Here is a 15749-nt window from a genome sequence, read left to right on the forward strand (position 1 = left end):
ACTAGTGAAGGTCTTCCAAGCCAATCTAAAATGACTAGTGGCTGTTTTTTCAAATGCCCAATTTTCAACAAAAAAACCACAAGATACACCAAGAAAAAGGAAAACATGATAAGAACCTGCAGTATAAAAAAACAAACAAACAAAACAACTAATACTAAACGTTCATTGGGTTATTTGTATGGAAATATGTTAATATAAATGTTTCAGATATTACATGAAATTTCTAAAAATCTTATATGTTCTGGTATAATGTTATAAGTCATAATCCTAGTTATTAACTTAAAATGTATATCTCAGAAATAACTAATTTTCTTGTCAACTGCATTATTATGAACTTTCATCAAATCTCAAAAAAAAAAAAAAAAGGAAAACATGGCTCACTCGAAGGAACAAAGTAAATCTCCAGAAACCAACACTGAAGAAACAAATGCATCAGACTTACAGATGTATCAGGCAAAGACTGTAAAACATCTATCTTAAGTATGCTCAAAATGCTCAAGAAATACACAAAGAATTAAAGAAAATAAGGAAAATGATATAGAAATAACATGAGAATATCAGCAAAAAGATAGAATTTTTTTTAAAGAACCAAATAGAAACTGTAGCACTGAAAAATATAATAACTGAATTGAAAAATTAACTAGAGGTATAAAATAACAGACTCAAATAGGCAGAAGAAAGAATCAGTGAACCTGAAGACAGGACATTTGAAATTACTAAATGTAAGAAGAAAAAAAAAGAGAGAGAGAGAGAGAGAGAAAGGGGCAGAGAGATTATTTGAAGAAATAATGGCTGAAAACATTCCAAATTTGAGTAAATACATGGATATACAAACCCAAGAGGTTCAATATACTTTAGGATAAACTTAAAGAGACCTGATAAAGGTAAATAGAAAAATACAAATAGCAGTGTTATAGTAATTTGGTTTGTAACTCTACTTTTTATTTTCTATAAGATTTAAAAGACAAATTCATAAAAATAGTTATAAATCTATGTTATTGGGTACACAACATGTAAAGATGTAATTTGTGGCATTGGGAACATCAAGGGGGAGTGGGAAAGCGTAATTGTAAAGGAGTAGAGGGCCTGCGTGCAACTGAAGTTATTAGTATCAATTTAAGGTAAACTGTCATAACTTGAGGATACTATATGTAATCCCCATGGTAACCACAAAGAAAATATCTATAGAATATGCACAGAAGGAAAGGAGAAGGGAATAAAAATATGGCACTACAAAAAATCAACTAAACACAAAGGAAAGCATTAATGAATGAAATGAGGGGAAAAAGCCACAAAACATACAGAAAACAAATATTAAAATAGCAAAAGTAAGTGCTTCCCTATCAGCAATTACTCTAAATATAAATGGATTAAACTCTCCAATCAAAATGCACAGATGGGCTGAATGGATTTTTAAAAAAAGATCCAGTATGAGGTCTACAAGAGATTCACTGTAGGTCTAAGGACACACATAGGTTGAAAGTAAAAATATGGGAAGATATTCCATGAAAAGTCAAAAACTATTTAAAAAGAGAAAGAAGGATGTATAATGATAAGGGGGTCAATTCAACTAGATATAATACAATAATTATAAACATTTGTATGAATCCCAAAATATATGAAGCAAACATTGACAGAACTGAAGGAAGAAACAGCTCCTTAAAAACAAGAGTGGGATACTTCAATACCTCATTTTCAATCATGGATAGGACAATCAGACAGAATATCAATAAGGAAATAGAGGAATGAAACAACACTATAGACCAATTGAATCTAACAGACATATATAAAACACTTTACCCAACAACAGCAGAATATACATTTTTCTCAAGTGCACATAGAACATTCTACAGGAAGACTATATTTTAGGCCACAAAATCAGTCTAACTTAAAAAAAAAAAGATTGAAATCATACAAAGTACCTTTCCTGAACACAATGATTGAATGAAAATAGAAATCAACAACAGAAGGAAAACTGGAAAATACACAAATATGTGATAATTAAGCAATACACTTGTAAATAACTATTGGGTTAAAGAAGACATCACTCTATTTCCTAAAGAAAAAAATAGAAAAACAGTAGAGAAAAATCGATGAAACCAAGAGTTGGCTATTCAAAACAAAATTGACAAATCCTTAGCTAGATTAATGAAGAAAAAAAGAGAAGACTCAACTCAAATCCAAAATGAAAGAAGGGACATAACAATTTAGAGAAATAAAAAGGATTGTAAGAGAATACTATCAACAGTTGTATGCCAACAAATTGGATAACCTAGAAGAAATGGATAAATTTCTAGAAACACATAACCTACCAAGACTGAACCATGAATAAACAAAAAATACGAACAGATCTATATAAGTTATGTTATAAGTAAGGAAATTGAATCAGTAATCAAAAACCTTCCAACAAAGAAAAGCCCAGGACCGTATGGCTTCACTGGTGAATTCTACTGAACATTTAAATAAAAATTAACAACAATCCTCAAACTCTTCCAAAGTACTGAAGAGGAGATAACACTCCCAAATGCAGTGTATGAGGTTAGCATTACTCTGATACCAAAGCCAAATAAGGACAGTATAAAAAATGAAAACTGCAGTCCTCAACAAAACAGTAGCAAACCAGATTCAACAGGATTACACATCATGACAAAGTGGGATTTATTCCTAGAAAGTATGGGTGGTTCAATATAAGAAAGTCAATCAGTATACTGCCCTGCATTAACAGAATAAAGGTTAAACCCATAAGAGCACATCAATTGATGCAGAAAAAGTATTTGACAAAATTCAACATCCTCATATGATTAAAAAAACAAGCTCAACAAACTAAGAATAGAAGAAAATGATCTCAACGTAATAAAGGCCAAGTAGGAAAAACCCACAGCTGAGATCATACTCCACAGTGAAAGACTGAAAGTTTCTCTCCAAGATCAGGAACAAGACAAGTGTGCCTGCTTTCAGGGAACACAGCCAATATTTTATAGTAACTATAAATAGAATATAACTTTAAAAAATTGTGAATCACTGTGCTGTTCACCTGAAACTTATATGATACTGTAAATAACTATACCTCCATTTAGAAAAATTAAAAACAAAACAAACAAAAAAAGCTCTGTGCCCAGAGAGACAGAGGGACATAACGTTGCATCAGAAACTGGGGTCCAAACCCATGAACTGTGAGATGACACAGTTTCTGATGGTGATCAAGCGCAGTGTGTGGTCCTGGGAGTTCTTGGCTGAGGTGGAGATAATGATATGATTAACTCAATGGATGAGGTTATTAGTTTAATAAAGTAACTGGAAACTGGTAAACTGTACTTCCAAATAAAATGGTTACATGGTTTCATGAGCAGCTTACTGTCGGCACACCTGTTTAGAACAGGCTACACCTTTTAGTCGTTACTTTCCATTTTGTATATTACACCTCTGTCGATCTACCCCTTCCTAAACTAGCAACCTCCACTGTAGCCCCCTTTGGGGCTGAGAAGCATAGAATGGGAAACAGTAGCAGGACAGGAGGGGAATCCAGGTGAAAGCAACAAACATGACCCACAGATACTGAAGACAACTTTGCCACACCCTCACTTCTGTTTGGGCCTTCAAGTTCCCACTTGAAAATCCGGCACACAGAAGAAATACCTGTAATATAGTTCACTTTAGTTTCTAGGATTTTAGAAACTGGGGGCCAGATGAGGCGCCTACTTTGAACTATTTGGTGACTTATTAAAAATGATAGCCGACCCCAGATAGGTGGGCTGCCAAACACGGATTACATTTTAAACAGGTTTTCAATGTTTTAAAAACCTATGCAGCCTTTTTGGCACACTGTGGACAGCTATACGTTCTTTGGCCCAAACGTGACCAAATCCAAGCTCCTAAGCCGTGTCCATGGCAGTCTTCTCAGTATGAAGTTACAGCCCTACACGCTCCTTTTCCAGGTTCTCTCTGGCTTCCAGATTGGGCATGGCTCATTGGGCAGCTGAAATTAAACAGTGTGTGATGTCAAATTCCTGCCTGGTTTGATCAGCTGTGTTCTGTCACACCTGTAGTCAGGAAGCTAAAATTGCCCAAGCTTGTATTTCAGCCTCACAGAAATTAACTTTTTCCTCGTCTCTTTCAGGGGATCATTCTCATACATCTTCTAATTGGCTTCTCTGTTTGGGGCAGATCCTCAGGTTGCTGGTTTTGAAATTACTAGAGATTTTTTTTTTTCCCTCTGAGATCAAAATTCACAACCAGACATTATCTCCTAAACAAGTAGCAAAATTAGGTTTAAGAAGGTTACAAGGCCAAGCGATCTCATGGATATATTACTGATTTGGAAGACAGATTGAGTTTTCTTCCTAATGCTACAGCTGACTTATTATACAGAGTATTTATTCTAAAATAAAATACCTGTTTCCCATCTAGTTCATAAGGAAGTGGTGATTACAAATTAATATGAATTATGTGAATCACTTCTTATAAAAAGGCCAATAAGTATATGTAAACTTCTATTTTTTTCTTAATAAAAACTTTTAAAAGTCGTTAATGAAAGGAAATACGATTAAATACTATCTTACAGCATTCACAAAAAGAAAATATAAAAAAAATGCAGTGATATTTTAAGAAAGAAACATGATTCTTATAAATGCTGGCAAAAAGCTTGAAAGTAAGTGATGTAACACAATTATACATTCTTTATGTGAATTCTGTAACTTTTCAATATCTTATTTTTCATGGAGCACAAATGTGAGTTGATTTTCTGCAGCAGGAAATTTTGGTTCTTAAGAACAAAGAATTTAATGCGTGGATCTTTGCCAGATTCAGTTGCTGCATTCTTTACATCACAAGTTCATAATACTGAACACCTGTTCAACCACTGTTTTCCTCCAAAAATGTGTTTGATCGTTCAGCTGGAAAGGAGCAGCTTTTCACTTCCATTTACAAATCTCTCACACTTCTTACAAAGCAGCTCTTCATCTGCAGCCAGACTTGCAGCTCATGAATTTTACCAAATAACATCACTACAGAGGTCACATCTTAGGATCGCTGTCCTTTTTAGTAATCTTAACAGGAAAACAACAACAACAAACTTTCCTTAAGCCTTAAATAAAACCTTTTAATAAAGCTACTTAGAAAAATATGCAGCGAATTTTTTGTAATTACTTCAGTATTATTTCAGCCTCTGTTGTTTAGTTCTTGATAGACTGAAGAATACTGAGTAGTTTTTAAACTGAAGATGCTTATTTCCTATCTTAAATATTCTTTCAGGTTTAATATAAGACCATAAAACAGACTTACATTTCACACCCTGATTTTCTAATCATATAAGGAATGGACAGATAATTATCAAGCAGGCAAAACATTTCTTTTTCACTTAGTACATTTTCTGTATCACTGATAAGTGACCAAAAACTATAATATACTGACTTTCTCCAGAATGAAGGAAAATTTTAAGTTTTCTAGTTGAGACACTGGCCTCCTGGTAAAAAAGTCAATATTTCTTACTACAAAAATCCCACTGTCCATTTGTTTGATACATCTAATTACAACGCAAATACAATGCCAACTTACTTTGTGACTCTTCGTCACAATTATTCCACAATTCATTACTGAAATACTTTGCTGTCTCACTCATTCACTGATAGGTAGCTTTAAATATTTCCCAGCAAGAAAAGAGGCAATCCATCCAATACAAGTAATTTCCACATCTCATTTTCTTAACAGATCTGAAAATGTGTTCTAACGTATATGCTGCTAACAGTATAAAAAAATGGGTAGGGCTTCCCTGGTGGTGCAGTGGTTGAGAATCTGCCTGCCAATGCAGGGGACACGGGTTCGAGCCCTGGTCTGGGAGGATCCCACGTGCCGCGGAGCAACTAGGCCCGTGAGCCACAATTACTGAGCCTGCGCGTCTGGAGCCTGTGCTCCGCAACGAGAGAGGCCGCGACAGTGAGAGGCCCGCGCACCGCGATGAAGAGTGGCCCCCACTTGCCACAACTAGAGAAAGCCCTCGCACAGAAACAAAGACCCAACACAGCCGTAAATTAATAAATAAATAAGTCATTTAAATATAAAAAATAAAAAATAAAAACTCAGTACTTTAAAAAAAAAAAAAAATGGGTAACATCTGTCTCGAACAGTTGACACCTCACCACCTCCATTCCACGTGGACACACACAGAGCGTGCTCAGATTGTCACAGCCCTTAGCTATCACTGACAGTGGCTGGTTTCTGCAGCGTTACTGTCAGTGCCATGAATCCAGACAAAGAAGTGGTTTATTTCTAAATGATGCCAACTCCTGTGATTCGTAAGTTAATAATTCTAAAGTGACTTGCAAAAGCATCTTACAGGAAAAATGTGAAAATGCTTTCTTATAAAATAAAAGGAAATTTTCCCTAGAAAGCTGAGTCATTAACGTACCTGAAGCAGAGAGCGGGAGGGAGGGGGAAAGAGGGAAGAATGGGCCAAAATATCTGGCAAGATCTTTTCTGGTTCTGTTATTTTACTGCAAGCTGGGTGCCCAGCATATTCAAAAAATGTTTCCTGCCTCTACTCTCCCATAGAACATATACTCTTATTCGAAAACAATTTAAACTTACCTAAAACAGTAGAATATACAAAATACATTCTTGAGGATGCTCAAGCATGAGGATGAGGATGCGAACCTGAATATAACCACGTGGGTTAAGTTTTGGAGAGTGATGTAATATAAGACACGTGAGACCCTAAAGGAGTCCCAAGCATACATAACCTCAGTGCATACGGACATTTATAAGCATCTTTACCCATATTACTTTAGCTTATCAAAAAGGCAGTTGATTAGGGCTTCCCTGGTGGCACAGTGGCTGAGAATCCACCTGCCAATGCAGGGGACACGGGTTCGAGCCCTGGTCTGGGAAGATCCCACGTGCCGCGGAGCAGCTGGGCCTGTGAGCCACAACTACTGAGCCTGCGCGTCTGGAGCCTGTGCTCCGCAACAAGAGGCCGCGATAGTGAGAGGCCCGCACACCGTGATGAAGAGTGGCCCCCGCTTGCCGCAACTGGAGAAAGCCCTCACACAAAAACGAAGACCCAACACAGCCAAAAATAAATAAATAAATTAATTAATTAATTTAAAAAAAAGGCAGTTGATTGTAAAATGTGCTAGTATTTTACATTTACCACCAAGGAAGAGAAAACACTGCCTGTTAACCTAGGACACAATGTCAATTATAAAACATATCCCTAGGGAACTGTGCTCAAATTTCTACCAATAGGTCATAGGTAACTTTATCTTCTCTCTGTGAAGGAACATTGTAGAAAGGCTCAAATGATGGAAGTTTTGCTTCATTTAACCTCACTCTTCTTTTTTAACACTAGAAACTTAATTGCATAAATATTATGCATTTATGTTAAGATGCAAAAAAATGGGCATACAGAATGTAATGAGCACCTGCACAGGGTCTGGCAAACAGTTAGTGCTAAACAAATGTTGTTGAATTAATGACATTATTTGACATGCCTGGAGATTAAGTTAAATCATTATTAACTTTTAATTTTATTATATTCATGTACTGTCATGAAGCTCAAGGCAAAATGAAAATTTAAATGTAAATGCTTATGAAGTATAAACCCAGTCTAACTACTAAGTATTAAAACTGTAACATGTTCTTCACCAGCATCATTTTATATTCTGGGGCTGTCTTTCACAATTACTAAGAAGTAACAGAAGTTGTATCTCCTTGGGTATAATACATGGGTGAAAATGAGATAAAATCCCATTTAACCCCCAGATTACTATGTTTAGGTTAAAATTTGAATGAAAAACAAAACAAAACAAAACAAAACCCTATTCTATTCCTGATTTGTGATTAATCTTTGGTATGAGTATTGAAAAAACAAACCAACATTTTATGGATTTTAATTATTAATTTGGGTTAGTATGGAAGGGATTAATCAATAACATGTAAAATCTTTTCCAACCACAATGCTATAAGACTGTAAATCAACTACAAGAAAAAAACTGCAAAGAACACAAACATGTGGAGGCTAAACAATATGCTACTAAACAACAAATGGATCACTGAAGAAATCAAAGAGGAAATCAAAAATACCTAGAGACAAATGAAAATGAAAACACGACAATCCAAAATCTATGGGATGAAGCAAAAGCAGTTCTAAGAGGGAAGTTTATAGCAATACAATCCTACCTCGGGAAACAAGAAACATCTCAAAAAAACAACCTAACCTTACACCTAAAGCAACTAGAGAAAGAAGAACAAGGAAAACCCAAAGTTAGTAGAAGGAAAAATCACAAAGATCAGAGCAGAAATAAATGAAATAGAAATGAAGAAAACAATAGAAAAGATCAATGAAACTAAAAGCTGGTTCTCTGAAAAGATAAGCAAAATTGATAAACCTTTAGCTAGACTCATCAGGAAAAAAAGGGAGAGGTCACAAATCAATAAAATTAAAAATGAAAAAGGAGAAGTTACAACTGACACCACAGAAATACAAAGGATCATAAGAGACTAGTACAAGCATTATATGCCAATAAAATGGACAACCTAGAAGAAATGTACAAATTCGTAGAAAGGTACAACCTTCCAAGACTGACCCAGGAAGAAACAGAAAATATGAATCGACCAATCACAAGTACTGAAATTGAAACTGTGATTTAAAAACTTCCAACAAACAAAAGTTCAGGATCAGATGGCTTTACAGGAGAATTCTATCAAACATTTAGAGAAGAGTTAGCACCTATCCTTCTGCAATTATTCCAAAAAATTGCAGAGGAAGGAATACTCCCAAGCTCATTCTATGAGTCCACCATCATCCTGATATCAAAACCAGGCAGAGATACCACAAAAACGAAAATTACAGGCCAGTATCACTGATGAACATAGACCCAAAGATCCTCAACAAAATACTAGCAAACCGAGTCCAACAACACATTAAAAGGATCATACACCATGATCAAGTGGGGTTTAGGGATGCAAGGATTCTTCAACATATGCAAATCAATCAATGTGATACACCATATTAACAAATTAAAGAATAAAAACCATATGATCATCTCAATAGATGCAGAAAAAGCTTTTGACAAAATTCAACACCCATTTATGATAAAAACTCTCCAGAAAGTGGGCATAGAGGGAAACTACCTCAACATAATAAAGGCCATATATGACAAACCCACAGCTAATATCATTCTCAATGGTGAAAAACTGAAAGCGCTTCTTCTAAGATCAGGAGCAGGAAAAAAATGTCCATTCTCGCCACTTTTATTCAACACAGTTTTGGAAGTCCTATCCACAGCAATCAGAGAAGAAAAAGAAATAAAAGGAATACAAACTGGAAAAGAAGAAGTAAAAGTGTCATTGTTTGCAGATGACATGATACCATACATAGAAAATCCTAAAGACGCTACCAGAAAACTACTAAAGCTCATCAATGAATTCGGTAAATTGCAGGATACAAAATTAATACACAGAAATCTGTTTCATTTCTATACACTAACAACAAATGATCAGAAAGAGAAATTAAGAAAACACACATCAAAAAGAATAAAATACCTAGGAATAAACCTACCTAAGGAGGCAAAAGACCTGTACTCGGAAAACTATGAGATACTGATGAAAGTAACTGAAGATGACACAAACAGATGGAGAGATACACCATGTTCTCGGATTGGAAGAATCAATATTGTCAAAATGACCATACTACACAAGGCAAGCTACAGATTCAATGTGATCCCTATCAAATTACCAATGGCATTTTTCACAGAACTAGAACAAAAAATAGTTTAAATTTATATGGAAGCACAAAAGACACTTTCCTTTGTGTTTTTCTTTACTTTCTAAAATTGGCATAGTGAATATATAACCATATGGCAACTTATATAATTCTTGAGGTTTAGAACTTTTTGTAGAAGTTGCTTTTCAAAAACAACTCTCCATTATTTGCATATCTTAGACTTGGGATATTCAAAACAATAGCCACTAGCTACATGTGGCTACTTAAATTAATTGAAACTTAATATAATTAAAAGTTTAGTTCCTCAGACTAGTCACATTTCAAAACCCACACATGGCTACTGGTTGCAATATCTGAAGAGTACATTTCCATTATCACAGAAATTTCTATTAGATAGAGCTGTCTGAAACCACGGTTTGATTGGGATCTATATGAATAATGAGATACTATTTTTTAATATAAATGTGCTTTCTTTCCTCTTGCCTTTCTGAGCACATGACCTCTCTTGCACTTGACCCCTGAGGTATCCTTCTGCCTTCGGAAGATGAGTTTTGTTCTAGAAGTACGCAAGGAAGGAAACCAGTATAATATTCACCTCCTGGTCCTAGAAAATAGGAGTTTTCAAAAGGACAAGAATCTCGCAAATTAGGGTATTTTCTTGAGGAAATATGTTTTAAATTTCCTTCTCTCCCATTTCAAGGGCCAGACCTGATATACTAGACCAATAGTCTTCAAAATTTTTACTCACATATCTCAATACATTTTTGAAAAGGTATGAATCCTCCTCATCTATTTCGAACTGACATCTAAAAATGTTCATCATAAATTTAGTCATAAAAGATGTATTTTGTGATATATATGACATCAAATTTTGACTCTGCATATTTAGTTAATTCAATTTATGGAAATGTCTTCTATATTATGTAATCAGAAAAGCCAGTCCTCATTGTTGAAATAATCAGCCAAATTATACTTACTGTCAGCTATGAAATGTGTGACTTCAAGTTTTTAAATTCACAGAAGGGTATTAATTCAGATCCCTTTGATAACTTTGTCACTTCTGAATTGGATGACAGAAAGATAGATAGATAGATAGATAGATAGATAGATAGATGATAGATAGATAGGCCGACAGATAGATAGATAGACAGGGAGACAGGAGATTGGGCATGTGTTTGTTGCCTGGATGAAGTAAGAAGTTGCCTTTCTCAGTGTTTCTTACCAGAAGTCCTTCCTCTCACAGGGCTCACCCTCAGGAGTTATGTATTCTAGAACTGTCCTTCCGCTTGGTGCTCCAGAAGATTTTTACTCTACTTAGAGCAATGTGCTTGTAAGGTTTAGGAACAGTGAGAGCTATGCTTTCTTCCTTCCTTCTATGCATCCATTCTTCCTTTCTCCATCTACTACCTACACACACCCTCTCCACCTCTCTCATGCCTTTCCCATATTAGTCATTCCCTCAGCCTAAACTGTCTTCCGGATTTCATATTGGCTCCTTCTATTGATATTACACCTCAGCTTCCAGAAAGAACTATTAATCCTCTTTGTATCTATTTCTCCCCTTAATTCATTTCTCACCCCAGTACCACGGACTTAAACTCTTACCTCTCGACTGAAATGTCTATGACCGATGACCTCTTAATTTCCATATTTAATGTACTCTTTTCAGTTTTCAAAGGCAAATGACCTCTTAGGGGCAAATGATACTGTTGAACATTCCTCCTTTCTTGGCTTTGCTTCCTTTCTTGTCTTTCTTGAAATTGCCCTCTCCTGGTGATCTCATCACACGTCGGTCTTCCTCTGTGACTGTTCTTTGTCACTGGTCTTCTCTTGTTGCCCACACCCTCTGCCGTTCATCTTTGCTCAAGACTTCAACCGCCTCCTACATACTGATGGCTCCCATATATATGTATCTCCAGTCCAGAATCTCTCCTGACACCCAGATTCATATATTCAAATGACTGGACACCTATACCTGGATGAAAGCAAATCCCCCATCTTTTCCCCAAATTGTGTTCTTCCCATGTTTGGTGAAGGTTACTAACAAGGTTAGCAACTAAGGTTACTTCGTTGTCAAAGTTAAAACACCAAAACGAAAACAAAAATTCATACTCTCTCTCACCTCTTTCTCATAGCCAACATCCAATAACTCACCAATTTCTGATTCTATTTCCCAATCATTTCTTGTATTTGCTCTTCCTCTTCACCTACACTGCCCCTGTATTAGGTCAAACTCTAATTACTTTTCCTCTGAATCATGGCAATAGCCTAATCAATCACCCACTCACACATTTTCTAGTGAGCCAATCTGCTTATGTCTCTTCCTTGTTCAAAACTCTTCAGATGTTCATGTTACCCAAATGAAAATGCATACAGAAGTTCTTGGTAAGAGAACTGAACAAGCAGAGATCCTCATGGGTCTGTCCTTCCCCCAGGAGTGGTAGGAAGGGAGCTGAGAAGAGTTCAAAGATGCTGAGTTGGTGGGAGTGGAGAGCAGTGGAAGGCAGGAGAGCTTCAGGAGAAATGGAGCTCTTTATGAGGGCTTAGGTGTAGACTGGCCTTGGGGCCAAGGGTTTAAACACAGACAGGATGGGTTGTTCTTAAAATCTGAGTGTGGCTCAGTTTGGGTTGCTAGCAAAGGAGACCAGTTGGATATTTGGGGCAGAAATCCTGGGCAAGAATAACGAATGTGGAAATGCTGGAATACCTTTTAAAGCCAATAATAGATAAATAGGCAGATTTGGAGTTGAAGTCCATACGAATACAGGACACAGTTTACACGTAATAACAGCACTGATAGAAATGTTATCTATACAAAATGGTATCTCACCAATGATAATATTAAATTCATCATATTTTCAATGATGATTGAGATTTAACCAGTATCTCTAACACCCTTCTCTAGGAAAAGGAAAGACTTTTGGCATGTTTTTACCTATTACCTTCCACTCCCTAACATGCTTTCCGAATCATCTGGTAGTTTAGATTCAGACTGTTACTGTGACAACACCATCTGCTTTTATTTTACTTTATGCCATTACTTTTAAAGAAATTCTTTCTTAATAATCTGACAAAATTTGAAAGCCATATTACCAACACAAATTCATATTTAGCTATAAATTCTAATGATTTATTTGTTCATTATTGTTTCTATAACTCATGTTATTCTCTTCCTTAGAATCTTCTGTTTTGCTGGAAAACATTGTAATTTTTTTTCAAAGAAGACCCCTGGGGGATAACTTTCCTGAGTGCTGACATTTCTAAAGGCTCAATGTGTTTATTCTGTCCTTAGTCTACTCTCACTGGAATGCTAGTTTTGCAGGGTATAGAATTCCAGCATAAAAAGTGTTTTCCTCTAAAGACAGTAAAGGCTTTGTTCCTTTTTCTTGTAGAATTTATTGTGAATGATGTTAAGTCTAACACTGGTGTGACTCTTACTCTTATGTAACTTTTTCCTTTCCTTTAATTTCTGGAAACACCAAATTTGAATTTGTGTCTAGGCATAGATAAATTATTTTTCCCTACTTGGCACTAAATGAATCTTTTCAATCTGAAGACTAGAGTCTTTCTTCAACTCTTCAGCTTACGGAAACCACCCCCCCCCCCTTTAAAAAAAATGACTGTTTCTTCTTTTCAGTTGCTCTCTTTCTTTTTGTGTGCTTGCGATTCCTATTTGGTTTTTACTTTTACTTTACATTTTTAGCTATTTACTAGACCTTATCATCCAGATAATTACGTAGTCATATCCCAGCATCACACATAACCTAGTATTTATCTCTTTTATTAAATTTATTGTTTTGTCAAATATATTTTTAATTTCTAAAAGTTCTTTCTTAATCTATGAATATTTCTTTTTTATTCAGGTGTTTTGGGCCTAGTAGTATCCCTTGGGTCATTCTGAGGATATTAATTTTAAAAATTTAATGTTATCTTCTGTTCTTTACATTATCTCTTTCCTCTGAAGTTAGTCCTGCTTATTAATCTTGGCTTGCCTCTGATACCATTAACCTTCCTTAAAGATAATTAAGATCCTTAAAGATGTTAAAGATTCCTTAAGGAAGATTAAGGTCTTTCTTAAGGAATATCTTTAAGGATATTCTTTAAGGATGTGTAGCAATCTTTCTCCAGTAGTCTTCTTTCTTGCTCCCTAAATAATATTTATATTTTGCACTTAAAAAATTTCTTTGGACCTTATATAATAGGATTATATTGTATGTCTGCTTCTGAAACTTGTTTTTATTTTGCTCAATATGTTTATGTGATGTAGCAATACTGATGAACACATTGCTGAAATACATTCATTTTTCACTGCTGCATTGTATGGCATGTTACGACTATACTATCATCCTGTTGGCCATTTTCCTGTAGGTTGACATTTGAGGTGTTTTTATTTTTATTTTTCCTTTTTTGTTGTTATAAAAAAAATGGTTCCATTAACCAGTTTGTAATAAGTCTTTTCTACTATTGCTATATATCACAATTCGCTTTTTACAAAAGATTACTTCTAGTCACAAATATTTAGGAAGATAGAGGCATGTTAAATTTATTACAGGAATTAAATGCTTTAAATAAAAATACTTTAGATAAAAATACTCAACAGAGAGAAATATCTCTAGCAACAAGGATCTTAAAGGGAAATCCCTAAACCTATAGGAAAAGAAATTTAAGTGAAGATAACAGAAATGGGCTGAAAAGAGATCCTCAAAGAAAATAATAAAATTTACAAATGAAGAGCTAAAAGACTTCAGAAACTTCCAGTTCAGTCTTTTTTCACAGAAAAATTGTATCCATAGGTGTTATATCCAGTCTTTACTGACAGATAAGAAAAGTGGGATTCACGAAATTATGTGGCTTTTTCAAGGTAACAAAGAACTTAGTGATTTTTCATTGTAGTAATTCAGACAATACATAACGCAGAAGTCATCTTGAGCTTCTGAAAGTAGCAGTAATGCGATTTTCTTTTCACCCAAGAGATACGAACAGTCAACTTTCCTCCCCCTAATTTACCTGGGGTGCTTGTTTTCATTGCACCAGCCATGCAGAACATGGTAATAAGCACTCCCATCTTAGCCCAGTTTCATTTTACACATAAAAACTGACCAGGAGAAGGTACTGCTCAAAAATTAGTTTGGCACAAACGGTCAGCACATTTTTCCCCCAGATAAATCTGACCAAAAAGAAGTGAAAAGCAATTAGTGACCTGTGGTGACATTATTCAATATGGTATTAGAGATTCTAGAATGGATTGATTTGCAGTCTGTTCTCACCTTTGCATTCTGGATGCAGGGACAGAGGGCCCAAGCCGCGCTGGCCTTCACGTCGGGGTGAGGATTTTTTAGTAGGGACCACAACAAACGAACTCCATCTAAGTGATCAATTATCCTATTGTGAAACCAAAAAACAGAGGTAGAGACTGTAATTAGTACATGAAAATAAAAATTTAAATGGCCTATCTATTCACACAATTATAATTATTTTTCCTCCTTTTGACATTTTGCTTAGCTATTTTTTTTCCAAACTTTAACAACAGCAGGGACATAACATGCTGCTGAGTTGTCGGCTCTCTGATTTCAGTTTTAAACTCGCTGACACAGAAAGCAAGCTCCATGATAGTTGCGATTCACATAAACTGAAAATCAAGCCATGTAATTCTTTAATTAGCTGTATACAGACTGTTACCTAAATGTAAAAATACTGGTTTCTTTCATATAGTAACATCTAAATACTTTCCAAGACAAATATTTATGGCTCAAGGCTGTGCAGTTACCTTTTCTATTTGGTCTGTGTTTAACTGACTTACCGTACTGCATGACACAGTTTAACCTCTTCCAGTACTAATCTAGCACTAGGAATTAAAGTCAGTACAACACACTGCATCCTTTGTGGGGCACGAATAACACATAACTTGTTTTCCATGTGCTCCCTTCCCAGCAAGACCAACATTGCAGACTGTGTTATAGTTCACTTAAACACACTGTAATCAAAATATCTTCTTGACTAGCTGAAAAATGAATTATCATCAGAGTCATCT

At 35.4% G+C, this 15749-nt stretch overlaps 1 protein-coding gene across 5 annotated transcripts in view; it reads right to left on the bottom strand.

Annotated features, from left to right (window-relative positions):
• The window catches only part of ODAD2 (outer dynein arm docking complex subunit 2), a 243746-nt gene that overhangs the window by 82567 nt on the left and 145430 nt on the right, over positions 1–15749 (bottom strand). For all 5 annotated transcript variants that reach the window (XM_057544609.1, XM_057544607.1, XM_057544606.1 and 2 more), the window contains one exon: positions 14986–15100. In XM_057544609.1, the coding sequence (XP_057400592.1) occupies positions 14986–15100 (115 nt within the window). The remainder of the gene's footprint in view (positions 1–14985; positions 15101–15749) is intronic.

Source organism: Balaenoptera acutorostrata, chromosome 3 (assembly GCF_949987535.1).
Source record: "Balaenoptera acutorostrata chromosome 3, mBalAcu1.1, whole genome shotgun sequence".
Lineage (NCBI taxonomy): Eukaryota > Metazoa > Chordata > Mammalia > Artiodactyla > Balaenopteridae > Balaenoptera > Balaenoptera acutorostrata.